The following is a 27,749-nucleotide window of genomic DNA, read 5'->3' on the forward strand; positions in this document are numbered from 1 at the left end:
TCGTCTTAATGTCAACTACATGACACAGAATGTCTTTTCTCTCTGAAAGACAAATGGCACCAGCAACGCAGGGAAGAGGAATTCACGAGATAACCCCTCCTCGTGGAACTCTGACATTTACTTTTACAGGTGTAGACTTTATCACGGCTTGGAGAAGAAGCATCCTTTCTCGAAAGATGTCAAGAACCAAAAAAAAAAAAATAAAAAAAAAAAAAAAAAAAATATATATATATATATTAGAGCCACCCATAATTTCTTACATATACCCATGTATTAACCCATGCACTCTAAACTGCGTGTGTTCCCTGATCGATTACCTGTTTTGCTGGACGAAAAAAAACCCAGTTTCTGAGGGGGGAAACCTTGCTATCTACGCCTGAGACCGACTAACTCAGCCACGGAGTGGATGTCAAGAACCACGTGTGTGTGTGTGTGTGTGTGTGTGTGTGTGTGTGTGTGTGTGTGTGTGTGTGTGTGTGTGTGTTTTACCTGTATCAAGGGTGGCTCCTAGGCCTTAGCCCATCTCCACCTTGCCACCAGGGAGCAACCAACACCTACAGCCGGTGCCCGCCCCCAGGCACAAGCAGCCAAGCCTGAGTCTACTGTCACCTTTAGTGCCTTGTGCTCCAATCCCGCACCCACCGAAGATAGTGCAATACCTCCGGATTTTGGATTTGAGTTTTTAGTTCAAGTTTTTTCTTAAAGACCGATTCTGCAAAGGTCTGGAAAGTCTCAAAGTTTGTTTTGTTTTCAACTAGTATTTTTACATTGTCCTCAGCTAGACCTGGAACCTGATTAAGTAGCAATACTCGATGGTCTGTATATTGCGGACAAAATAGTAAAACATGGATCCAGTCCTCCATTTGACCACAGGTGCAAAAAAGGATCCGGCTCCAAACCTCTGTCGAAAGGTTTGGCCCTCAAAGATCCATGGCCTGTTAATAAATACGTCGTAAACATGCTTGGTGCAAACCATGAAACAGAAGGTTGAGTAGAAGCAAACTCAACATTTTCAATATACTTCTTTGTGACTTCACCATGCACAGACTCATTCCATCTACTTTGCCAAATACTAACCACTTCACTCCATAATCTTTTCCGTTCTGTCTTCAAGTTACTAACTGGGTCGGTTGTAATTCCCATAATAGATACCTGCAGTCCTTTCTTATGTTTATAAATCATGCCACGATATAAGATGAATAAATCTAAAGGCAGTTCTCCTCCAAGGATTTGGAGGGCATTGTTCGATACTGTACGAGTGGCATTATTTAGTGCCAGAAGCACTGTTCTTTGAATTGATAATAGCTTATTTTTGTTTTTGATGTCAAGAACCAGAGAGCGTCTACTTGAAAGTGGATGTCCTCTGGTGATTTAGATGGAAATGTTCTCAAAGACGGAAAGAAATGGAGCTGTCATCTCGCCAAAGGCAGCTTGAATATCCAGGTAATACAGAGAGAGAGAGAGAGAGAGAGAGAGAGAGAGAGAGAGAGAGAGAGAGAGAGAGAGAGAGAGAGAGAGAGAGAGAGAGAGAGAGAGAGATGCTTAGCGGTGGCCTTGTAATCCCCTTCAACATTGTGAACGGCCGACCCAGGAACCCTCGTGCAACCCTCTGGCCTGCATAGCCGCCACAATTCCTCCTCCTCTCCACGTAAGTCGAGGTCGTTCCCTCTTCCTTCTTCCTAGCGAAGACCAATTCATCACTCTCTTAGGCCATCTCTCCTGGGGCATCCGTTGGACATGCCAACACTACTGCAAAGATCGACACTCTAAGCGATCCACTACATTTTCTTGCAAATTCAATCTCTCCATGATGATCTCATTCAGAACTATTTGAAGGGGAGATACACGGGACTCCGTGTATGAAACTGTCTGTCTCCACAGCTCTTATATGACTATTCTGCCTCACATTCAACGTCCATCCTTCCCTACCATACGTTAAAACATTCTCTACTCTCATTTGGAGGGTCATGGATCATCTTCTTAGTTTCCTGTCGAAACCAAGAAGATGATACACAACACACCATTCAGTTACTTATTAACAGTGCGAGCCCTAGTAATACGATAATTTACATCTTTCTCACGCTTTGCCGATTTATAAATAATAGATCCCGAATATTTACAAATATCTGTAGATTATAGATCCAAACTAACATTGTTGAATTTCATAAAAACAAGTTAGGCGAGTACGTTTCATCACATTTTAGGCAGATTTGAATTATCAAATCAAATAATAATAATGGATTAGAGAGTTCTATACTGTACTGAAGAGATGTTTACCAAAATTCGCCAAGTGATGAGAAACTGTGCCTGTTCTGACATGTTTTTTTGTACATTAAAAATATTCTTAAGAGCTTGCTAATAGAAATGAGTGTGCGTTCAAAATGTTATCCTTATCAATGTGCTTAAATTTCTCATTTTAGGCGCCTTAGCATATATGCATAAAGCGCCTATTGTCTGTCGTTCTACCTTCCGTCCGTTCCCAAGTCACAAATGGACTTCCAATGAACAGATTTTCATGAAATTTTATATTTGACTCTTTTAAAAAGACTTCTTGAGCCATTCCGAATTTCATTAAAATCGGACTAACAGAAAAAATACAGCAAATATAATTTTTTTTTTCATCCTCATGTAATACCTTGGCTTCCAGTGAATGGATCTTCGTGAAATTTTATATTGTCCATGAATTTATCCTTTTAGAAAGATTTATCTTGAGCAATTCCAAATTTAATTAAAATCGAATCAATAAAAATGCGATAGTTATTATTTCTTTGTCCGTCCGCATGTAATAACTAGACTCTCGTTGGACAGATTTTTCATCAAACTTTATATTTCGCTCTGTTAGAACGATTTGTCGACCCTTTCCAAATTTCATTAAAATCAAACAAAAAAAATCAAAAAAAAAAAAAAAAAAAATCCGACAACTATTATTTATTTTTTTCATGCACAGTGTATTGTAACTGAAGCACTGGATATTATGTTTGTTGCTATGCACTGGTTGGAGGAATGAACGGGCAGTATGCGGATGCGTACAAACGAAATTTTCTCGGTTCACGCATAAAATTCTTGAAATATAAACGCACTGTGTACATTTACCAACTTATTTTATTTACTTCGTGCAAACCAAAATGAATATCAGACTGTGATGCTGAATTTCCGAACTCCCGATTTAAGTTAAATTCAAAAAATACACTAAGCAATACAAATGATTTATTAAATCAAGTTCAGTGCAATAATTACGTAAAAGAAATACGAGACATTTAAGTCAATAAAAATAAATCAAAGAAAATAATGCGCCTAACGAAGGCAAAACCTCTTTGGTGATTGATATACGTCTAAACAATTCATCAGTGAGAAGGTCGTAGACCTTTTAAGCTTGGAAGGATCTTCCTACAATCTTCTCTAAAAACGCAGGCGGCCTTACAATGCATCGGTGATAATCTTAGATACGGAAATGCAATCTGGTTGTATTCATTTGTCAAAAATGATAGGCACAAGGAAATACCGTAGTTCCTGCTCTAACCGTTAGTGTGCCTTTTCATGATAGCAAAACATCACAATTTATTATATAATAAATAAATAGATGCACTTTTGCCATCCATGAGGAATACAGGGAAGTTGAAAGTTACATCTTTCTAATTATCTCTGCTGAAAGTACCCAGCAATATTCCACTATTTGTTGCTAAAAGACTAGTCTTCAGCCACGAGAACAAAATATAATAGCACGCACATAAATCCATGGAGTAAATAATTGTTCAAACAATCCATCTCTGGAACAAGCAGCTTACAACGAAGTTTAGAGCGAAGTTATCTTGTTGACAAATGAACCAATTTTTGTAAATTCATATTTTCTTCGTAATGCTGGGCACACCTTTTCTCTTATCATATTACAGACGATGATCTCTTGATCATTCTTCGCCATGGAAATTTAATTTGAAGGTTTTGGAGTAATATGAAGTGAACTTCTGTATTGTCCATGAACCTTTTCATGCTTACACAGCTAATGGTTCTTTTCATGCCGCTAATTCAATTTTTAAATTGCAAAAGACGAACTTTAATAAATGATGTTTTATAAAGGGCATCATAATCCTTTTGTTATATCTCTGAATAGTTGGGTAAACTAGGAAATAAGATAATGTGCTGCTTAATCCTCCATCAAGTTCTGCGCAACCTTTTTTACAAATGAAATTGTTAATGTTTTGTACTTTTACAGTATTTGTTCTTGAAGACAGGAAAAGAGGGCACGCACGTGTATTTATCTAGAAAGGTTAGGTGCACTCTCATCTTCTGTGTCAGTAAATTCGACAAGATGAAACCCCAGGAGTCTTTCAAGGCTAATGTGGTCATACGGCACAAAAGGATTTGTCCCGAAGGTAACGGAAACATAGAGAGAGAGAGATAAGATGTCCTTGATGAACTTTGTCAAGAAACTACAAGCAAATATCTTGCAACACGTTTTTTTCCTCTTTTCGTGTTTTTTTGATCGTTACTGCATCTTTAACAGAATGTTTTGCAGAATATTAAGATGATAATAAGCATATCTGGCATTGTTTAAACTGATAGATTGCATTAAAACATGGAAAAGAAAAGACGGATATTATGTTGCCACGTAACATATAAAGGTGAGATTTTGCATTTTTATTTGGCAATATTCAGCATATTACTTAGAATTTTTTTTAAACTTCTAATCCTGTCACGTAGAAAAAGTGAAAAAGCGTTTTGCTGCATGGAAGAGCTTTACGAAAATTACAAGGTATCCATAAAGGTCTTGGCAGTAAAGGCTGTGTAAAGAAAATATTCGACCCCCTGTCTATCTGAAGAAATAAAGATTCATGGTCACTGAAGAGTATACACTATATTATCAAAAGTACTGGAACACTAGAAGTAAGTGCTGCCGCACTGTCCTCTCCAATATTTACTTAACTAACAGTTTGGAAGGATCAGTATATACTTCTTATTTAAAACGAACATCACAGTGATGCATCTTATTAAAACGAACATCACAGTGATGCATCTTATTAAAACGAACTTCTCTTTATACCCAAGAGACCATTAATTAATTTATTTGTTGGTAATCATTCCCTTTTGGAATGTGATAAGGTGTGAACTTCCGCGAGTCCAATAGCTCTTGGGCTTTTTAGGATTGCAAGAAAATTCGGCATGTTGAAGATGTTTGCGGTAAAAGAAAATTTCATTAAGTATGTCAATTTTCTTTCCTATTTCTATTTCTTGAGTTTACAAGAACACAAGAAAGTAAGAAGATATATAGAGAGATAATAAAAATGAACGGTTTCATCATTTTTTTTAATAAATTTTCCACCTCAATGCCAAGAATGGTATTTATATAAATGGGATTAACAAGCGTCACAATTAGTGGTATATAATAAAAGCAAGAAAGGTGGAATGCAAAAAAAATTCCTTTATACCACAAGTAACTACGAAAAAAAGAAAGAGAGAGTGAAATTAAAGAAGAAAATTCGGTGGGGTATTTCCTCTTAAGCCTTGAGCGATGTTCATAACAGCAAGTCAGGTATAGGAATTTTTTAAAAAACGACGCCAAGTGAGCGTTCGGGTGTCCATCGGACCGTGAAAGCATTTTATTCCTCGTTTCCCCCTTCCAAATCACATCAATGAGTTCATCCTTTCTCTGGGATGTTGTAAGGGGGGGTGAAGAGAAAGAGAAGTGAATTTGCGACGTCGACCGCATTTTTGGTTTGCTCACAAGGACGATACGCGAAGCGGAGGTAGGTCACTGACGTAAGCAGGGGTCCCTTGGATTGGCTCTGAAGATGATGCTTCGTGCGGCAGAGCATACGTAAATCATCGACAATGAAAGGTGCTATATAAAAGCTCACCCCCCTTCGTTTGGGCATCGGAAGTCTGAGAAGTGAAGTGGGTCAGAAAACAAGTGAGGAGTAGACGAACGGGATAGTTGAAACACCGGACGTTACAGGTAAGGCAACATATTGCACGCCAACAGGTGTTTACCCGAGACCTACTTTGGAAGGGTAAGTGGAGAGGATTCTTTCTCGTTTTGTCAGAGGCTCCAACTAATGTTCGAAATTTGTGCCTAAGTACCACCTTCTGCACGTTTAATCATTGATGCTAATATATGGGATATTGAGCTTCTCTACGCGTTACTTAGCCCTAAGTCTCAACTATTATTGAGCTTTTTACTGTTTTTGTTGTTTTGAATTTTGCAAAGACAGCTAAGGTCGTGAGATACCACTATATCGGATTTATGAATTGTGCGTAATTCCATGGTCAGTTTTTCGGGATGAAATACCCGAATTTCTCGGAGAAGAAACCGTGTTAACTTCGTTATGAAAAAAATTCACAACTTCGGTCGATAATGAATCGAATTCGGGTCTTTTCCATAACACGTCTGAACTTAAAGCTGAACGGTTGAGTTTAACGCACCTTAAAAATAATTGATTTCCCCCAGCAGTTTTCTTTAAAAGTTTCCCAAAAATTAAGCATATTTTTTTCTATTAGTCATCATCTATGCGCTGAAAGAAATTTATTCCTAAAATATTTTCCACGACGTGAAAAAGCCCACTTCCTACCATTTAGACATTTATTCCAGAGATTAACGATTTCTTTGATTTCATCAGAGAAGCCAATGTTTAGCAATGAGCGTAGGAAATTATTCACTGAATTTTTAACTTCTTTAAATACCCTTCAAGGTTCGTTCCGGAAGTGTACCTTGATGTAATCCAAAGAGGAGAACTTAAAAAGATGCAATATCAGAGGATATGAAGTATGTGCAACTCAAGTTTTAATTGCTGGATACGTTCGAGTTCAGGTCTAGCGACATGAAGACAGAAGCGAAATGACAAACCATGTCCTTTTTAACCATGCCACACGAACTATCAGGGCCCCGATCTTCTTGACCACCCCAGGTGTGGCGGATCTGGCAGCATGGGGACAAGCATTTTCTTCCTATGGAATGACTCTAGTTGTTAGAAATGATATATTTTCTGCTGAAATGCCTGCTGATGCATTCATTTTATCATTAACTTAGTTTCATCCATTATTTACGGCTAAAGTGTATCAGGTTGCTACTCCGAGTTGTCTATCAGACCGACAGTCTCCCTGAAGGGCATTTCCGAAGAGTTTATGTCATTTGACCATCTGATATTAAACAGATATTGTTTACTGTTTACTGCACAAATTTCGGGTAAACTTTATTTTGTTTAACTTCTGACATCATTAAAAATCGAACGACTTCTCTGATCACTAGCTATCTGACAAAAAACATGGCTACCTCTGGCAAAATAAATATGACCTACAATAATCAATACATATATGATATGCGTATATATGTGCGCGTATTTATCCATAGAAAGTGCATTCCGGGCGAATAGTATTAAGTGAAAAGAATGATGTGGAAATGTTATGGTAATATATGGCACAGAGATAAATTTTAGACAATTTTTTTCTTTATACTCCTAACTTCGACATTTTTTAAATATTTAGCAAAAATTAGGAGGGCTGCTTAAAAAGTAAGATAATGAATGTTTTTGTTAAAACATAAATTAAGGCTCATTAGTGCACTATTTTGGACCATGTAGTCCCCCATTATATTCAGGCACTTTTCCCACAGTGTCATGGGTGCAAATTTTCATGGGACACTCATATTCATCTAAGTTTCAACGCATCGTTAACATCGTCATTGCCAATCGATTTCCTGTCAGGTTCCTTCAAAGCCTCGAACAGATAAAAGTCAGAACTGGCAAGGTCAAGTCTGTATACTAGATGAGGAAGTATCTCTCATCCATAACGCTGTTGGTTGGTTGTTGTTGGGTTTTAGGAGCATCGCCGACTAAGGCCATGTTGCTCCGTGTATATTGTCTGTAAATTGCATGTGTTCTGAGGTCGATTTTCTATTTGCTGGAAGAAAAACCCGAGTTTTTTGGAGACAATACCATTCTATCCTCGCCTGAGACCGGCTAACTCAGCCACGTTGTGAAAACGACCCATAAAACTCCTGCCGTCATCGACGGGATTCGAATTCAGGTCTTTTTCACCCGGTGTGGGGAAGACAGCGATCCTACCAAGAGAAATTCGTCAACAAGGAGACGAATTTCTATAGTCTCCTTTTGACTATAGAATTCGCATAACTGCACGTAAATCTTAATTTCTTCACGTTTCAGTACGACAGCCATTTTGGTTTAGTGATGCAATGTTAACAAAGCTGTATAACAATAAAAAAAAGAAAATATATGTCTTGTTTCACTATTGAAGAAGGTACGGTTAGTCCCCAAAACATCTGTTGCTTTACTTTTGATCCAGCCCTCGTTATAAATTAAATAATGTTTCGAAATTAATGATTTCAATAATTTATTTTATATAAATTTAATTTTTACAAAAAAAATTGTTTTATGCTTTAAATTTTCTTATTTTTAAAGTATTTATGCTACATTTAAAGGGGTTGCCTTTACTCGATGGCCAAAACAGGGGAGAACGGAATTTTTTTTTATTTCTTTACCTCTAGGGGCTCAAGAATGGAATAAAATTTAAGTTATAGGAGTGCAGCTTGAAGTGTCTTAACGGGTCCAAAATTATCTATGCACGGTCCTGACTCTTCCCTATAAGCCGAATTTCCGGTCTCTTATTTTGATAGTTATTTTGGTTTGGTTGTCACAATGCTCTGGGTTTCTTCTCCCTGTGATAACAGTCAACATTATTGTACTGACAGCTGAAAGTTACCAAAAAGAGGAAACTTACTTTAGAACTCAGTAATTACTGCGTATTCTTGGCTATTTGGTTAACTGTATCAGATTCAACTGTTTACGTTTTTTTAAGATGGCGGTTCTAGAATTCATCTGTGGTTGGCCGGATGTTTGGTCACAGTCATGTTTATTAATCTCTCTTTGTTTGGTAATGTATAAACGTGATTTAGCTGAAGTCATGCGATTCAGCGGTTCACATCCAGTAAAGGAAAATTATTCAGTTAAGCATTTTGAATATTTTTCGTTGCCTCTTTGCGCTTGTGGAAACTGACTTCCGGGCATAAACGCTTTACGTGTTCACATATAAAAGTACATCGTTCTGCACGATAACGTTTAAACGTTGAACTTACTTAGCATAACTTTTACATAAACAGAAAGCTCTTGTTGTTTCTTTTTTATTTTGTTCCGATGTCAGAAAAAGTAATAAAAAAATGCTGGAGTCAACTATCCAAACAAGGCACTGACCCGTATCTTCTATGCATAAAGATTAGATGGAAAAACTACTTCTCTTTGATTATTGCGACTCCATATCTAAGGCGGAAAACCGGACAATAGTTGAATAGCTTTATAAGCAACAGCTCTTCTGAATCTTTATTGCCGTAATTAAAGTACTTTTAGAGATACGGAAACTTTAAGGAAGATGGAGATCTAAAGCTGTTTTGTTTTCCTTTTATTTTTTAACTGGGGGTCAGCAACACCAGTAGAAAACATTTCTTTGCCGAAAAGGAAGAAATGCTGCTTTTGAAAAATTTCAAAAAGCACTAGGTATACTTATAATTAATTTCATTTACAATTTAAAGCGAATAATTAATAGAAAGTATAGTATAAAGACGGAAAATCCATTGGAAGATGTTAATCCCCTAATTAAAAATGTGTCCTTGTATTCGAACCTCAGAGAAACGGATCTTCTTTATCACACGCACAGATGCGAGACTAGCGATCAGACAATCGTGTCAAAGGTGATATCCTTGGGAACCAGCTTCCTCAGGTTCCATATGGCTCGCTTGTCCTCTTTAAGTAAAACTTGTTTCTTGAGTGCTGTTGGAATTTCATAAGATCTGCTTCTGTAGTCACTTCTTGTTGGATCTTCCGTTGCAGTAATCTAGGAAGTGAAAACTTAATTCTTTGGAAATGGGTCTTCGTGACTGTTAACTCAACAAAGTTCATAGATTGATTTATTGTTTCTCCATTATGAAATTCATATATGTAAGGTTCTATCTTTATATTTTAATCACTTCCCTGACATTGATAAGGCTAGGAGCCACTTTTATAGTTTCCACTTACCTGACGATTGATCGTGCACACTCAGTATAAATCTGAAGGTATAGATAATAAAAGGAAATCATTTATTAATATTTTTAAGAATCTAATATTGAGCATCGACATATATTTTTATATAATTAGGTCTCTAATCAGGTTCCTAATCATTTGTTTCGTGATCTTTTAAATTATAATACAAATTATTTCACAAACTTTTATATGGTTTAAATCTTTTGTAAATGAATTTAATAAGATATTAACAGCGATTTGAAATCGCTTCTTGATCAACCAATCGATTGTGATCGATTAATGGGTAAGTGGAATACAGTGGATAAACTGTAATTGATTAGTCATTGGTTTTTATTAGTTACTGAAAACATGATCACTGTTCAGATTACACTCAATGGGCAAAAAATTAGAAATCCCTAATCATATCTAGTAGGACCGCCTTTTGCCCGTATTACAGCCCATGCACGTATTGATATGGATTCCATTAGTGGTCTGAGGGATTCTAGCTCCAGATTTGACCATTCTTCCATCAGGATATTTGTCACCTCTCTGGTCATCGTGGTTGGTAGAGAATTGCGAAGCCGAACTGCCCTTTTCAACACGGAACATTCTCAATTGGATTCAGAACTGCAGAATTAGGCGGCCAAAGGAAGTTGGAAACCTTGGGAATGTTACTCGAACCATTCAGATACAATTTTTGCACGATGGATAGTTGCGTTGTCATCTTGAAAGAATCCATCGCAGTCTGAGTGAAAATGAAGCAATGCAGGGTGAAGCTGTTTGTTGTTGTAGGGTTTTAAGCGCATCATCAACTTAGGCCGTATTGGGACCTATATAATATGTCTATAAATTGCATGTGCTCTGTGGTGATATGCTGTTTTCTGGAAGAAAAACTAGGGTTTTCGGAGGAAAAAAAAACATGCGCTACGCTAGCCTGAGACCGACTAACTCACCCAAGTTGTGAAAAAGACCCATAAAAATCCCTCGTGTCATTGATGGGATTTAAACTCAGATCTTTTCAATCTGGTATGGGGAGGACGCTGGTTATACCAACTATGCTATCCACGAGGGAGAGGGAAGTTGGTTCGATATAACAAAAAGATATTCATTGGAAGTAACGCAACCTTCTAACGGCATGAGCAGTCCAATCCATACTAACAGAACATACCTCATGTAGTGATAACTCCTCCAACCGCTTGAATGGTGGACAAGAGACAGCCTGGATGCATGACTTCGTTTCATAAGGTGACACTACATTTTCACCCTACCATTGGTGCAAAACAGAGTAATTGGTGTAAATCGAGAGTTGCCAGTCCACATGATCTTTTTCCGCTCTTCCACTATCAAGTCTTGGCGTTGGCGGTACTACTCCAGTCGAATATTTCGATTTCTTGTAGGGCGAAGTGGCTTTGTATAAGCATACGACTACTAAATCTTTTAAACGCCACCCTCATAGTTTGGTTCTGTTTTGAAATGGGTCTCTTTCTTTGCCTAAACTGAATTGTTCAGTCATTTTCTGAACACGAGCATTCTATTCTGACGCGCACAATGCGGTCTAGTCATTAGCGTACCGAGGCACATTTTCTGCCACATTTCTTCCTTTTAGTGTTACATTCTCCTTTCGTCTTCCACTCATTGTATACTTTTGAGATGGTGCTCTTGACGCACTAGTGATTTTCTTTGTTTGCTCGATTGTTGCACTTCTGCTAAACGTTCCCCAATAATAACGCCTTTCTCTAAATCGAAAAGATCGCCTTTCTTTCCCATGACCGGATCGACCAAGAAGCCCCTGGAGAGGGTCATTATTTATCTGATAGTAAGGAATTTGCGATCATACCATGTTACTACTAACATTTTCATATGTTGTACAAGATTTAATTAATAATTAAATGTACAACATTTTCATATGTTGTATATTTAATTATTTGTTGACGCCAATAGCAAAAGGTTTCTAATTTTTTTGCCTGTAAGTGTATGAGATATGCAGTGAAATATACTTTGATTCAAGAGTACGCCTTTCTTGGTCTGTCGACTAGTTAGTAAGCCTGATATCTTACCCAGTTCTAAAATAAAAGAATATCGCAGACTAAAACGATCATACAGGTTCACCTTGACAGGGAAAAGTTGTATTTTAATGGCAACCTACTCTCGTTCCAGCACCGAACATCTGAAGTGGGACAGAAACTGCAATTACTGTAGCATCTCCTATGTAGAATAAAGGTGAATGGATCACATAGTTTTCTAATTAACCATCCTAATATCCCGTTTCTGTAAAATGTTTTCTGGGAACAGGATTTTCAAGCCTTCTTCTTCCTCTTCAGACCAATGGGGAGAGCGCTCTCCTTATCTTTACTTCTTCTTTTTGCCTTAATGACTAACTAAAAAATGGTGATGTTTAAAATGCGTGTTATAAACCGAACAGATTTTTTTGTAGGTCGAAGTGGCTTTGTATAGGCATGTCCAACTGTATCGTAATTCCCAAATCCCTTTCTTCCTGAACTGTTTTAATTCAGCCCCGCTAAGTGTACAAATAAAAAAAAGAATCTTCAGCAATCTTCAATCGTCAACAAGAAGCTTGTGCCTGCCCAACCTTCAGCCCATACTCGGCATTAAGTGCTAACCTTTCTAATACCTTTTATTTGGGGTTACTACAGAAAAAAACAGAAGGGATAAGCGCGGACAGAAGTCAGGACTTATTTTAAGCAAAAGCGATCGTGAGATGTAAATCCACTCTCTCTTTTTAAAGTGTTAATGGTTATTTTAAAAGTTCGATTTGAGGATCTTGATCTTTCGAATTCACCTCTCTTTGGTCGAAAAATTACTTTGAATATTGAAGACCTGCAAGCTTTGATGGACTCAGGATTGTAACTTTGGAAATTGCCCAAAGATGTAACACAATACATGCGTATGTTTCCCCTCACCAGAATAAACTCCGATTGGTCTCAAGGTTAAATGTTTAGGCGTCACATGAACTTTAATATAACGATTTAAAGTAATTGGTTTCCATTTGTCTCTTTCTCAGGAGTGATATCTGAAACGAACTATGATTGGAGAAAAAGAGGATGCCGTATGTTTGACCTTTTGCTGTATGTGTAATGGTATTTTTCATTGGCTCATACAGTCCATAAAAAATACCATTACTTATCCCGAAAAGTATTATGTAGCCGCAAATGATTATGCTTTGCATCTTGTAAGATGTGAAGGCATAATTAATTTTGAATTAGCATGACCAAATCAGAATGTTGTTCCCCAACAACGCTCTCAATGGATGGATCTTTAAAGCTAAGTTGTAATTGGAAAATTAAGTCCAGCGAGAACTCAAAGAATATAATGATGCTATACGATAACACTAAATCCAATTTTTCGATAGAAGGACTTCAAATACCTACTTTCCAGATCTTGTTCCATCAGTGCTTTTCATGACCTCTTGGATGAAAAGAGGTTTAGCACTCCGATGAAACATTTTACGCAATGAATTTCGTATGACCAAGCTAAGAGGCGAGTTAAAAGTTTTATTTATTTTTATTTTAAGGTAAAGCAACTAGAACTATGAGGCGTCAATGTATTTTGTTTGCCAATTTGCGTGTTTTTTGGAAGAACACCCAAAGTTTCTCGAAGGAGGAAGGCGATCGCGCAATTCTTCCCCAAGAGTGACTACGGCCATGTTGCGAAAAAAGACCATATTAAACCGTGTTCCAAAAAAAAGTGTGAAGTAATTAAAAATAATTTAAAGAACGGTTATCTAGTTAATGCGCAGCATTTATAATTTCATGTGTAATATTTAAGTGTCAGTACAATTTAAGATATGAATTTGATGTTTGTTTTTCACGCTTTATTAACACTTTTGCCCTTCACTCTTCACGATTCAATTGGGTACAATACGCTCTTGTTTTCTAACATTTCTTTAGTTAACTAAAATTATCTAAGTAGAGGTTAAACAGTAAGCCTGCACGTAACGCTCCACGTGTCTTTCACTCTTGGTACACCTTATATATGTATTTTCATTTGAGTTACACTCAGTCGTTTGTTTAATATGTCTGGTCTAGACATCGCTAACCTATTTCCTGATGTATGCTACTCCTTATCAGCTCTTCAGTATAAAATAAGTAACAAGGAAAATTGCTGGAAACATCCGATGAAATAGAAAGTCTAGCGATGGATACTATGAATGTATTCGGGTTGTAAATGCAGATAACTTGCAGCTGATAGAGACTTAGGACGTATAATGATTGATTGGCCTTCTTGGTATTCGTGATGAAACTAATTTTCGTGACTAAAGTTGCTAGTGAAAGATATCTCTACAAGCAGTTCATACTTCTGTTCAGCTGAATATCATCAGGAAGACATTAGGGCTCCATTTCCAACCCCCTCCCCACTTTTACTGTGTTGGAGATCTCTGATAATAATAGTCTGCATCCGATTTAAAGTTCCAGAAATGGGCTACCGAACACACGCTAAAGTGAATAAATTTAGTTACAGGTTTATTAATAATAGTTCTGGTTGTTTGATATTTCTTTATCTTACATTCTTGAATTAAGTTTTTCGTTTACTTTTTAAAATAAAAATATACATATAAGATTAGTTCGTTTTATAAATATGGGATTATTTTAGTATTAAAAATAAAACGTTCTAAGCGGAATGGATGTATAGAGACTATTTTAGTCTTGTTTCAAGAAGCGAATGGGTAGTAATAAAATTATTTCCATCAGTAAATGGTTGTTATAATTTGCGCGGCTACCAGCTTATTTTAAGATGGTTGGATTGTTGTACTCAAGAACTTTTTAAGGGCACCGGAGCTTGCAACTCATATCCGTGTTGTTGTGTATTTTGTTTTTGTCTGTCCAAATGTGTGTTAATGTGATTTTGAGCCAAAGCAGTTGAGACCATGAGGCGATAGTGTACTTACTGTGTTTGTAAATTACGTGTATTCTATGACCGGTTTGCTTCTTTTCTGGATGAAAAACCAAGTTCGGTAGGGGAATAAAAACAACGTGCAACCCTTCCCCGAGATTAGCGAAGAAAACGTTACTATAAAGGTTAGTAATGAATAACTACATTTAAGACAAATTTCAATTAATAATTGTCTAGTTGATTAAGTTCGGTCTGGTGGGAGGGTTACAATCCAAGGATTTCTTTCTTTCAGAACTTAAGAAAGGACGACTGTTTCTTCATAAAACAATGATGAAGAAATTTATATTAAATAACTGCCACGTATTTCAAGCAGTTAAAGTTGACTAACTACTATCTGTATGCTGCTTAACAGAAATGTTCAAAGCCAGTTTGTGCAATTTTTTTGAAGAGGTCACCACAGATAAATATATCTTAAAATTTTCTTTGTTTTACGTTTTCTGTACAGGTAGAGCGTACAGAAATGACGGGGAAAAAATTTTACTTTCAGTTAATATGCTTCAGGATTCACGATATAGGAATTCTCTTGTACCCGAAAGTATGAATAAACATAAACAATTTTTATTCGCACTTATTTTTGTTTATTCTCAATTTCAAATATTATGATGTTTTTTGTTATTTGGTTTTTAGGAGCATTAGCAACTAAGGCCATATTGCTCCGGGATATGCGGTGGTCATTCCCTTGACCTTTCCGCATCCTCCGTATTTGGTGGTGACGGGCTCGAACCCCGGTCTAATCAAGAAGCGTGTGTTACGCACTGCTGCTCCTTCCCACCTGGCTACGGAGGCGCCAAATATTATGAGTAAAATTTTACTTTCAGAAATTTTAACTTGCATTTTCTTAGACAGCGATGATTTCATAAAGGCTCCATTCCATTGAGTGTCTCTTTATTTGTGGGTGTGTTTCACTCCCTGAAGGTTTCGTTCATTTAACATTGCCCTCGTGGTAGTACAGTTGGTATATTCACCGTCTTCTCCATACTGGGTGGAAAAGACTCCAGTTCGAATGACGCAATGAATTTTTATGGACCTTTTTTGACAACGTGGCTGAGTTATTCGATCTCAGGCAAGGGTAGCATGTGTTTTTTTTATAAAAAAAAAAAAGATGATTGTTACCACAGATATTTAATTATTGGCATAAAATAAAATAATTGTCCATATAAGTTCGTTCCGTCCATATAGAAAGTATTTCTCTACTTTTGCCAGCAAGTGAGTCTAATTCAGGCAAAAATGAATTCTATTTAAAATTACTGGCCCTCATACATATAAAAGTTGAGAAAGAAACAGAACTGGTTATCATCTGGATAAAATTTTCAATCGTTTCATGTGCAAGCGTGTGTTTGGACACTGTTTTTCATAAGCTTGACTCCATCTGCATTGCGAGTCAAGTCCACTTCGATGTGCTGTTCTGCCATTATTGATTTAAACATGATATTTTCTATGTGAATCACCAGGTCAAATGATGAGAATTTTAAGCGAGATTGTAAAGTTTTTTCTACATTGTTCTGATTTAAAGTTAGGTGGAACTAGACTAAATAAAGTATTAATTACGGTATAGATTAATTGCGATACTTTTTAGGGATTAAAAATGCAGAAAAGAAGCAGATTTGGATAATAATGGATGAGGATAGTCTGTTTACAAGCACTGCTTTTCAATGTGGATAGACTTAAGACTTCATCTTGTCATGCGCAGCTCAAGTTTATATTTGTATTACGCTAATTCGTATTCACCTCATACATTTCATCTTTTTTATTAAAGGTGACCCCAAACACGAAAGGTTATGGAATCTATAGTACGTTGGTACTGTGAATGGATTGATAAATTAGAAGAAACCATGACTATAATTGGGAATTATCTCAGTCGTGAAGGATCCTATATTCCTGTAGCTATTAAATGATTGATGTGACTTCTCTTATCTATATTACTGCATAGATAAGAGAAGATACATTCTCTTTTAATGGCACACGAAAGTAATCGAATTTTATGTCATTACCACTCGTATTCACTCTGGCTAAAATCAGCATTATTGTTATTGTTATTGGATTTTTGGTGTTGCATAGCTTAATTGATATGATATTCAGAGTTTATATTTTAACACTGAAACTTTATCGATCAATTTGGCAACAGTTATCGTGTAGAATTAAACTTCTGACCAAAATGGACACATACAATATGGTTTTTGTTGTAGGGTTTCAGTAGAATCAGCAATTTAGACCATATCTATTACAAACATTATATGTATAGTGCATTTAAGGTTTTTCAGTGCTGATATTTCTTTTTGTCTTTCATCAGGAGAAAATATTCAACTAAAAATGTGACAGTAAATCGGTGTAGACTGTCAAGAAACTAGTTGGTTGGTTGTTGTAGGGTTTTAGGCGCATCAGCAACTCAGACCATATTGAGCCGTATATAATATGTATATCTGTAAAGTGCATGTGTTCTGTGATTGATTTGGTGTTTGCTTTAAAAAAAAACCCGAGTTTCCTGGACTAAAACCATGGTATCCTCTATCCTCTCCTGAGAGCAAACTAACTGAGCCTCTTTGTGAAATAAGGTTGTGAGTAGTGTAGGTATCGTGAAAACAATGTTGTTCGTCTGGCCACTTAGTTACTGGAAAGCTACACCCACCAGAAAGGAGCATTCCAAGCATCCGACCACGGCACGAGCAGGGCAAGGTTAGTAGCAGGACACCTGCCGGAGTGAACCCCCTCCTACCTAGGAAAGCGGGAAGGAACACAGGAAAAGAAGTTGGGGAAGTTGGAAGGGGGAGAAAGCGTTGAGAAAAAAGCGCGGACCACGAACACCCAAAGATAGGTGAGTGAGGACAGCAAGGGTACATGATGACAGCGACAGGAGTGAGTGTCGGAACGACAGAGGATGGCAGCCCTCCCCTAAAAGGAGGGACCTGCGTGGAGAAATCCACGCAGCACAATGCATGGGATTTCTCCATGGTGGCGTCTGCGAGAGATGCAACCCCAAAGGGTCAGTTAGCATGAAGTTGAGATTCAGCGCCTGAGAGCACAGAACGGCGTTCAGCCAAAGGTGGTCTACTCTGGAGCTGGTGGGACTGCAGGAGTGAGAGCAGCGGCCAGAAGATTTCTTCTACGCTTGAAGGTGTGGAAGGTTATTATACCAACTATGCTACACACGAGGGACGGTTTGCTTATTGTATGGTTTTAGGCCATCAACGACTTAGGCTATATTGCGTCGAATATATTACGTCTGTATAATGCATATTTTCTGTGATTTAATTGCTGTTTGCTGGACGAAAAATCATGTTACCCTCTCTTGAGACCCACTAACACGGCCACGTTTAAAAATGCCCATAAAAATTCCTCACATCATCGACAGGATTCGAACTCAGATCTTTTCCACCCGATATTGGAAAGACAGCGATTTTACTATGGTACACGCAAGGGATAGAAACTGGTAGTTCATTATAGTTCCTTGACAGAGTCTGTATCAATATGTGTTCAACTTACCATGGGCCCTTGGACATACTCCCACACAGGTTTTAAAAATTTATGCCGCTTATGAACTTACTAGTATGTCTTTTATTTCCCATATTTTGTATGATATCCACTTGCAGCGTATAAGTTTCAATTAATATTAACTTAAAATTAAAGAATATATTGCATTCTTTTTTGAGAAGGTGTGAGATAATTTTATTTTTGATATAATGTTTTACGTTCATCACGTTAGGTAACAGTTACCACTGTAACGTTCGTTACTCTTTTTGTTATTCTTGTTTCTAGGAAGCTATCTATTGTATCCTGTGGACGTATCACTAAAGCCATGCCTCGTCACTTCATGATTATCGCTCTTTGCTGTGCAGGTAAGATATATGAAATTCTCTTTACCATGTAGTCGATGACACTTATTTTTAAAATTAGGCTACACTGGTTGAACTTTAATATACCTTCCTACTCGTTGAAATTTCCCCACCTGAAAGGAGTGCATATGTTGAGCTCAAAATAAGTGGTGAGAGATATTAAAGAAAAAACTGTCATATTAAGGCCACCCAAGAGCTATCTTATCTGTCTATGTTTTGATGGACGAAGAACCCAACTTTCCTGGGAGGGGAGCGGAGGGGGGGAGGGGAGTAAACCTTGCTATCCACACTTGAGACCGAATAACTCAGCCAGAGTTTTTGAAAAGCCCATAAAAGTTCCTCATGTCATTGACGAGATATGAGCCTGGGTCTTTTCCACTTAGTGTGGGGACCCTCGTGGGTAGCATATTTGGTAAATTGCCGTCTCCCCACACCAGGTGGGAAAGACCTAAGTTCGAGTCCCGTCGATGACCTCAGGAATTTTAATGGGCCGTTTTTCACAATGTGGCTGACTTAGTCGTTCTCAGGCGAGGGTAGCATGGTTTTTCTCCCAGAAACTCGGATTTTTTTTCCAGCAAAAAGAGAAAATCGACCACAGAACACACGCAATTTACAGACAATATACACAGAGCAATATGACCTTAGTTGCTGATGCTCCTAAAAACCCCACTAGAACAACATATAACTACTGTTGTGGGGAGGGGCGGTGATTAAAACCGCTGTGCTACCCACGCAGAAGTGGTAAGAGATATTAATGTAAACAAGAAATAATTAAGTGTGTATATCAATTCAGCAGTGTTTACTTACGAAAATGCGATGGACGACATTAAAGCGATAAGCGGTCACGCATCATTGTAGGGAGTCGAAAGGGTGGCGCATGGCATCTTGGCGAACTGTGAACTATCCTGCACTTGTGTTGTGAGTCGGCAAACAGTGATGGGTGGGTGGGTGGTTGAAAGGCTGAATTCAGTGAACATCCCATCGTCTCAAATGTGTTCGATGGAAGATGGATGATGAACGTGCAGGCGAAAGAAGCATGTCCACGTCAAGTCTGCACTGTAGGAATGTGCCAGCCATGTGTGGACTGGCACTGTCCTGCTGGAAAATGACCTTTGGAATGACGCTTAGAAAAGACAAAAGTACCAGCTTGAGAATGGTAGTAGTAGTAGTAGTAGTGGTGGTGGCATGTGATGCAAGAAAGCAAATGTATGAGCTTATGTAGAATCAGCCAAAAAAAAAAAAAAAAAAAAATCACACCATTCCCTCCAAATGCCTGTCCAGTTCCTCTTTAAATTTATTCAACCTATCAACCTCCACAACGACAGATGGAATGTTCCAGCAATTAACCACCCGCTGGCTAAAGGCAAATTTCCGTTCCGCACATCTATTCTACATCTGTCTTTTCTTAATTTGAATTTATGCTCCCTTAGATTCGTAATCTGAACAAGTGGAAGGATCCCATCAGAATTCAGCGTGCTCAACCCATTCAAGGCCTTATACACCTCAATCAGATCACCTCCCAGGTGCCTAGTCTCCAGCCACTGCAATTTGCAGAACTTAAGCCTCTCTTGGTAAGAGGATCCCTTCATTCCCCTCACCAATCTTGTTGCCCTTCTCTGTACACGCACAAGTAAATCTACATCCTTCCTAAAATGAGGCCTCCAGATCTATACGCAGTACTCAAGGCGTGGCCTGACCATTACCTTACACAGAGGGACAATCACCTCCTTTTCCCTGCTAGCAAAATTCCTATATATCAATGACAAAACCCCATGACCTGCCCTTGCAGCCTGTTTGCTTTGCTCAGAAAACTTCATGTCTGACTGCACAATTACACCCAGGTCTTTTTTATTTTCTACCACCTTAAGTGTAGTACCACACAGTTGGTACGTTTCTCTGGGGTTACTTCTACCAATATGTAGTACTTTGCATTTGTCAAGGTTAAACTTCAGTTGCCACTTCTTAGCCCATCTGCCCAAATTATCTAGATCCTGTTGCAGTAGCACACTGCCATTACTGTCATTAACAACCCTGCCAACCTTTGTATCATCTGCAAACTTCGACGTTAAGCCTGATATACCTTCATCAATATCATTGATAAATATACAAAACAACAGTGGACCCAACACCGAACCCTGTGGGACTCCACTAATAACATTAGTCCACGAAGAGCAGCACCCATTGATTACCACCCTCTGTCTTCTCCCACTTAACCATCCTTTTATCCATTGTAGCAACTTACCCTTAATACCATTCTGCTCCAATTTGTACAACATTCTTACCATTGATGGCAATCACACATGAATGGCTGCTATAGTTCCTTGTGTTGAAATGTGAGACAAGAATGAAGCCCTGGTATGTTGCTGGAAGATTGATTAACCCCTGCTCCCGCTGTGTATCCAGACGCACATACGGCCGTCGCCAGATCCCAAACAGAAACGTAATTTTTCACTAAACACGACACGATACAAATCTTTTCCCAAAGCAACTCTCTCCATGTACCACTGCAAATGCTGATGACGATGGAATGAAGTTAGAGGCAAATAACGCAACGACTGGCAATGGCAAGAATACGACAGAAATTCTGTCATTCGTCAGCTAATTGTGTCTGTTAATTCCTGGGAAACAGACGAATCGCATTCCTCCGTTTCTCCGACAGGCGTTGACAGGGATGGCGTTACAATGTTGGAAATCTAGCAGATTGTGACAAATGTTTCCTGTCGGTACTTGGATTCTTTAATACTCTCTCTCTCTCTCTGACGTCCTTTTTCTGCCTCCAGAGCCTTGTCAATGTGCCTGAGTGCCTTCTTGTACTCATTATTGTCAGCAGCGTTTAACTTTCGGGTGTTTCGACCCCGCCAACGGCGACTTCACATTTTGACCATTAGTTGCTAACAACTCAATGATCTCATCCCTTTCGAAGTGTACCAATTTTATACAACGTCGCTTTACGCATGCTAAAGCATTGTACTACATTAAGTGGTATTTTTTTTATGTTTGTCTGCTAACTTTTTATACATGTTTTTACAGAATCCTCAGATTACTACGTTAGATCTGTAATAGACACATTACTGGTCTTTCTATTACTCCGATCAGCTTGTCATGCTAAACATTTAGTCCTTATACTGTACATCACATTTATACATGTACTGTATATTTAAAGAAATCTCTCCATTCTTTCTAGGTGGAGAAGTTTCAATGACAGTCAGTGTATTTATAGAATATTTGTGATAGAAGCTACATTTTCAGTAATTGTCTACAATATTATGCTGGTTTACCGTTCATTGGGATTAGGATGGTAACTAAGCAGGCTACTAGATCAGTTGTTAGCCAATGATCGTAGGACGCAGTCAAAGCAATCTGAAAACGACGAAATCATTTACCTTTGCCTATCAGGATCTTGTGTCTCACCATCTCGTCCATTATGGGGGAAGAGAGTAATCGTCATGGTTTACGTTTGCTGTCTTTTCATACCGTCTGCAAAAGGCTTAATTTATTCCCATCTAGACGCCAGGAACTTTAGTGATTGTTTTTCTCGTTATCGTGGCCGAATCAGTCAGTCTCGGGCTTATGACGTATCGTTTTTCCTCCAGGAAACTCGGTTTTTCATTCAACAAAAAAAGCGAACCGATTACAGTTACACACCATTTACAGAGATAATTCACTGATGTCTCGTGGACTTAATTTCTTTGCACAAAATATACCTCGTTAACTGCTCTGATTTCGCAGGATTTTTATCTGACAAGTTACGACCTGCATTGCTTCAGAAGTAATCTGAGTTGGAATGGTCATTTACTTTCAGAATAATGCAAAACTCCATCGCAATAGGAATGCCCAAGAATGATCTGGGTTTGGGAGGTGCTCACCCTTCTTATTCTTCTGATTGATTTCCACGTAATTAGTTTGTTGGGGTGAAGGAGAAACTTCGAGGACACTAATTTGAATCTGAGGATGCCAATAACAAGGCAGAGGATCATGGATCATGATGTCACCGAGTATGGTAGATTATCGATTGTAGTGCCACACTTGGCCGTCTACCCGACGATGAGAGAAATACGTCGATTATGGTAACTTATGGATAAGTGTAGGTTGCCGTGGAGCCTCGTTTCTATGTACTGTTTTTTTTTTTGTGTAGCGTATATGGATCACATTAAGGAAATTTCTGAAGTGCGATTCTTTTATATAATTCAATATTCAATTTTCCTTCACATTGCATTTCTAGGCTTCTTTTCTGTACACGCTTTCATCAAAAGAGGAAGGGAATATTTAATAATTTCGCCTATCCTATAACCTTATGTTTTGGAACGGATTATTCTATGAACAGAGAGTTCAGTCTTACGTAATGTATTTTTATATCATGATTCTTTTCTACAGTGCCTGAACTATAGAACTAATAACGTTAAATGTAGTTTGAATACAGCTTAACAGGCGGTTATTGGCTTATGCAAACTAACAGAAATATAGTTTTCTATTTGGATACTTTAGGGCAAAGGAGAAAACGAAAAAAAGTTAAAATTGTTCTCTTTCTTTCTTTTCTCTTTACATCTGTGTGTGTGTGAGAGAGAGAGAGAGAGAGAGAGAGAGAGAGAGAGAGAGAGAGAGAGAGAGAGAGAGAGAGGTCTAAAGTCAAACAATGAAAACAGCAAACTATCACATAATCATGTTTGGTGGAATTTTATGTGTCATCATGATGTATTACCTGACTTTAGACTGTTTAACATGATGTCTAGAAAAACATGGACCTCAATACTGTGTTTAACTTACAGCCATTAGTAAATACTGGTGCTGTGTGTATGTACTGAAACAGAGACACACTTCACTGTTTTAACAAACTTGTTCTATCCAGGATCAATCCACAAACTCTCTAGATTCTTTCACTGGACAGTCAAGTTTTTAGAGATGAAGCATGCTTGCTTGTGTGGTTCCTTTAATTAATAAAATACTGGTATAGCCAGCGTATTGAAACCGATGTCAAAGAAGGAACAATGTGTAAAATGACAAGAACATCCCTTTATGTCAAGAAATTTCAGTGTCTGAATTCTGTCTAACCGAGAATTCCTCAGTCTGTGGTTCACTTTAGTTTCCAATAAATTGCGGAAGCGAAAAGTACAGAATTGTACACAATTCTGTATCTTTCACTATTGAATGTATAATGCAGTGAATAATACAATATAGTATATTGAATATATTCACATAAATTATCTTACCAAAGTCATGGGACACTTATCCCGTGGCCCAATACTTTTTGTAAGATAATGTATATTTATGCATTGAAATTATGTATATGTATATTAATTAATATCTAAATACGTTGTTAAAAAGTATTTCTTCGGAGAACTAGTATGAATTAACAGCGATAACTCCGCATAAGAAAGGTAAATTAATAATCTAAGAAAATACTTGTAGTTTTTCGTTTAATTTTAATCTGCATTCAGTTAAAATAACTTTTTTTTTCTACTTTTTAAGTGTTAGCTGCTGTACTGGGCACTGCTGTTCATAGGGTAAGTTTTTTGTTCTTAATATTTCAATGGTTTAATATATAATACCGAATCATTTCCTTATAGACTTGGCGCATAATGGAATCAATCAATCTTCTCGTTATAATAGATAATTAATGAAGTTCTGACTATAAATCGGTGAAATAAGGAGCACTTAATGAGCAGATTATTCTCAGACATTTCGTGATACTTCGTGTACCACTTCTTCAGATGAACTTTTGTAATGCTGTCCTAATGACACCACCAGCCTCACATACTAAGGATATTTAGAATGAGAATAAGAATTTGGATATTGTAGGATTAGATATCTGTTTAGCGGCTAATTGTCGGGAGCTGTGTGGTGGGTTAAAGATTGCGTTCAAAGGTGGGGGGATGGGGTACTTTTTTCAAGATATACTTATTTGGTTCTTATGTTTCTTTGTTTTTTATCTGCTCTCATACTTTGCTTTTAAAAATGTCGATGTGATCATTGTCTATCTGCATGCTTTTCTTTCGGTTAATATTGTTGGTTATGCCGTAAGAAGAATTCTTTGTATAGTCTGCGTTTTCCGTACCTGCCATTGGTTATTCTCATTCCAGACGTGAGACTGGATCCGATTTTCCACGGCAAATAACAAAATTGGATCCAGCTTTCCACGTCTTGTGCGAGGATCAACAATGGGATTTCATGGTCCTAAAGTCTCAGTACTGACCACTGACAGGTACAGAAAACGCAGACTATACAAAGAATCCTCATCCGTATTAACATCAGTATTAACCGAAAAAAAAGGCACGCAGAAAACAATAACCATATACATAATTTCAAAATCAGAGTATTAGAGCAGATAAAAAAAAAACAAAAATAAGAACAACTATATAACACGAAAAAAGAAATCCCATCCCTCCCTTTAATGTAATCTTGAACCTACTCACACAATTAAGACGCTCACAACGCTTAGCCACCAAACATATCTAATCCTACAATATTCAAATTCCTGTTCTCATTCCAAATGCCTCCGCCCTCAACTACAAACTAACGTATGCAAACTAAGCTCCAGGAGACTTGAACTAGAATTTGATTCAAAACATTCTTAGTTTGAGAGTACAGTGCAGAATGAAATGTAAGCCACTGTGTTGGTTGGTGAGCCTGGTGGTGTCTTTTTTTTTTTTTTTTTTTTGATTTGGTAGTTGTTGGCGCATCGGTTTCTGTGGCCATATTGCACCTCCCAAGGTTTTTGCAGTACTTTGATCCAAGCCCGAGGCGGGAATCGAACCCGTGACCTCTGGGTTGCCGGGCAGGTACTTTACCCACTCGGCTAGCCCGGTCGGCTCTGGTGGTGTCATCAGGACAGCATTACAAAAGTTCACTGAAGAAGTGGCACAAAAAGTACCACGAAATGTCTGAGAATAATCTGTAATTCTTTAAGAAATTAAAGGCAGATTACACTCCACGCAAGTTACGTGCTCAATATTTCGCCAATTTCCAGTACTTGATATACCTAGGTACCCTACCGCTAAAAGAATATTTAAGTTGGGTCTATAAGGGAAAATTTATAGAAACATTGTAGAAATTATAGTTAAGTAGCAAGTAAAATATCTGCTCCTGTTCTTATTTGTTATCATTTGGATAAAATATAAATTTTAATACAAAAATGCTAATTAATTAAAATCATTATATTGATTTTTAGGTAAAGCGTTGGGAAGAATTTCCGGACGTTGAGTTTACCTTCGATTGCGACAACAGAGCCATTGGTTTTTATGCCGACCTTGAATTCAACTGCAAGATCTTCCACATGTGCGATGCTTACGGTCGTCGTGTCCCTCACATATGTCCTAATGACACTATGTTCAACCAGCAGTATCGTGTCTGTGATTGGAGTTACCGAGTTAATTGTCAAGATGCTCCCAATTGGTATTACCTGAATGAAGAGACATACGAAAAGCTACCAGAAGAAAACTAGAAGGGATTACCACTTCACTTTATAAGCGGATAACCATAAAATGTCTTCAGTATTGAAGGACGTGTTTTCCAACTCTTTGGGATACTTAAATTATTATACCATCCTTTGAAAATCGATTAATATAAAGCGATATTTGATGGAGATTATAAGATGGAAGAAACGTGGGATACAATCCCTTATTCATACCAAATCCATGTATTCTTTGAAATACTGAAAAATCTCCAAAATGAATTCTTTGAGATACTGCAATTTCGAATTTTCATAAGCCAAATATGAAAGTTAAGAAAATATTTATGTGTATTTGTGATATTGATAATTATTAATGTAATCGATGTTTTGAAATGGTATTGACCACCAAGTGTCTCTCTCTGAATGAACTTTTCTTATTCTCGGGAAAAAATGTGTTGTCTTCTTCGAAAAATTCAAAACTAAAGCAAAGTAACTGATGCGTAAACATCAGTTACTTTTCAATCAAAAGAAATAACAATAATAAAAAATGTATGAGAACAAAATATCAGCAACTACAGAAAGTACATCAGATCTTCTGGTTAAATTAAAACAAAATAAACATTCAGAACTAAGGAAAAGATTGTATTTCTAAAGACAATGATTTTTCGTGACGTATTTATTTTTTAATGATAATTGTACAGAAGAATAAAACAGAGAGAGTTTTAGCTATGATAATTTTTAATCGCCTGTCTGTTATTTCTATATTTTGTGTTTGTAATTCTATCGGGGCTTATTGAATGCAATGTAAATTAGCAATACAAAAATCTTTGTACAAATTTTATATGACAATAATTAGAATAAAAGGAGAATTGGGATATTTACTGCGGTTGTTATTCTTTCTACTGTATTCGTCTATCTCTCTGGTTTTATCTTTTTTCTCAGCTTTCTTGATGAAAAATTCACTCGTAGGTGAATATTTTCATAAAATGTACAAAAGTGTAATTTAAATATAAAAAATATATCTTTTTTTTTCTGAAATCCTGCTGAAGAAACCTAATATGAAAATATACATTTAATATATTGAGGAGTTTATCCAATTGATACTATTTTTTTTGCGAAAAAAACAAAAGTCATTTTAAGATGTATTCAGAAATTTTCCCTTGAATTGACCTCCATATTTTATTGGTATCGCGCTATTTTTAAATAAACTGTGCAACGCCTTTGGAATACCATATCTTTTAGCAACGAAGAGCATCCTTTAACTAGCATCTTTCAAATAGACCTCTTAAACAGCATATTTTAAACAGAACATTTTAACACTTTATAAATAGCGAAGCACCATTTTAATTGCATTATTTTTCACTTTTAAATAGCTTAACAGTTTTTCAGGACGTTGACAACTTTTAAATAAAAAGGTGTCATAGTCCTGGCAGCTGTTTCATCAGTATTGCAGTTTCTCTAGAGAGTGGGTGGATGCCAGCACAAACTGGTATTTATATGAGAAAGTCTATTAAATTAACATGCGTTTACTGGTCCTGACATTAATGTGAAGTCAAGCAACAAGCTACCCAAACTCAAAGAAAAAACCGGCTCGAAAAGAGATGTTCAACATTGTGTAAT

General features: G+C 37.3%; 1 protein-coding gene across 1 annotated transcript; it reads left to right on the plus strand.

The window, feature by feature from the left end:
* Positions 1–5,840: 5,840 nt before the first annotated feature.
* LOC150080227 (U-scoloptoxin(01)-Er1a-like) lies at positions 5,841–26,710 on the plus strand. The gene is made up of 4 exons (XM_090381309.1): positions 5,841–5,950; positions 18,666–18,745; positions 24,209–24,243; positions 25,908–26,710. The coding sequence occupies exons 2-4, from the start codon at positions 18,706–18,708 to the stop codon at positions 26,178–26,180; spliced, it is 348 nt and encodes a 115-aa protein (XP_090237435.1). The 5' UTR covers positions 5,841–5,950; positions 18,666–18,705; the 3' UTR covers positions 26,181–26,710.
* The last annotated feature ends 1,039 nt before the right edge of the window (positions 26,711–27,749 follow it).

This window comes from Mastigoproctus giganteus, chromosome 9 (genome assembly GCF_048544385.1).
Source record: "Mastigoproctus giganteus isolate SK-2022 chromosome 9, ASM4854438v1, whole genome shotgun sequence".
Taxonomy (NCBI): Eukaryota; Metazoa; Arthropoda; class Arachnida; order Uropygi; family Thelyphonidae; genus Mastigoproctus; species Mastigoproctus giganteus.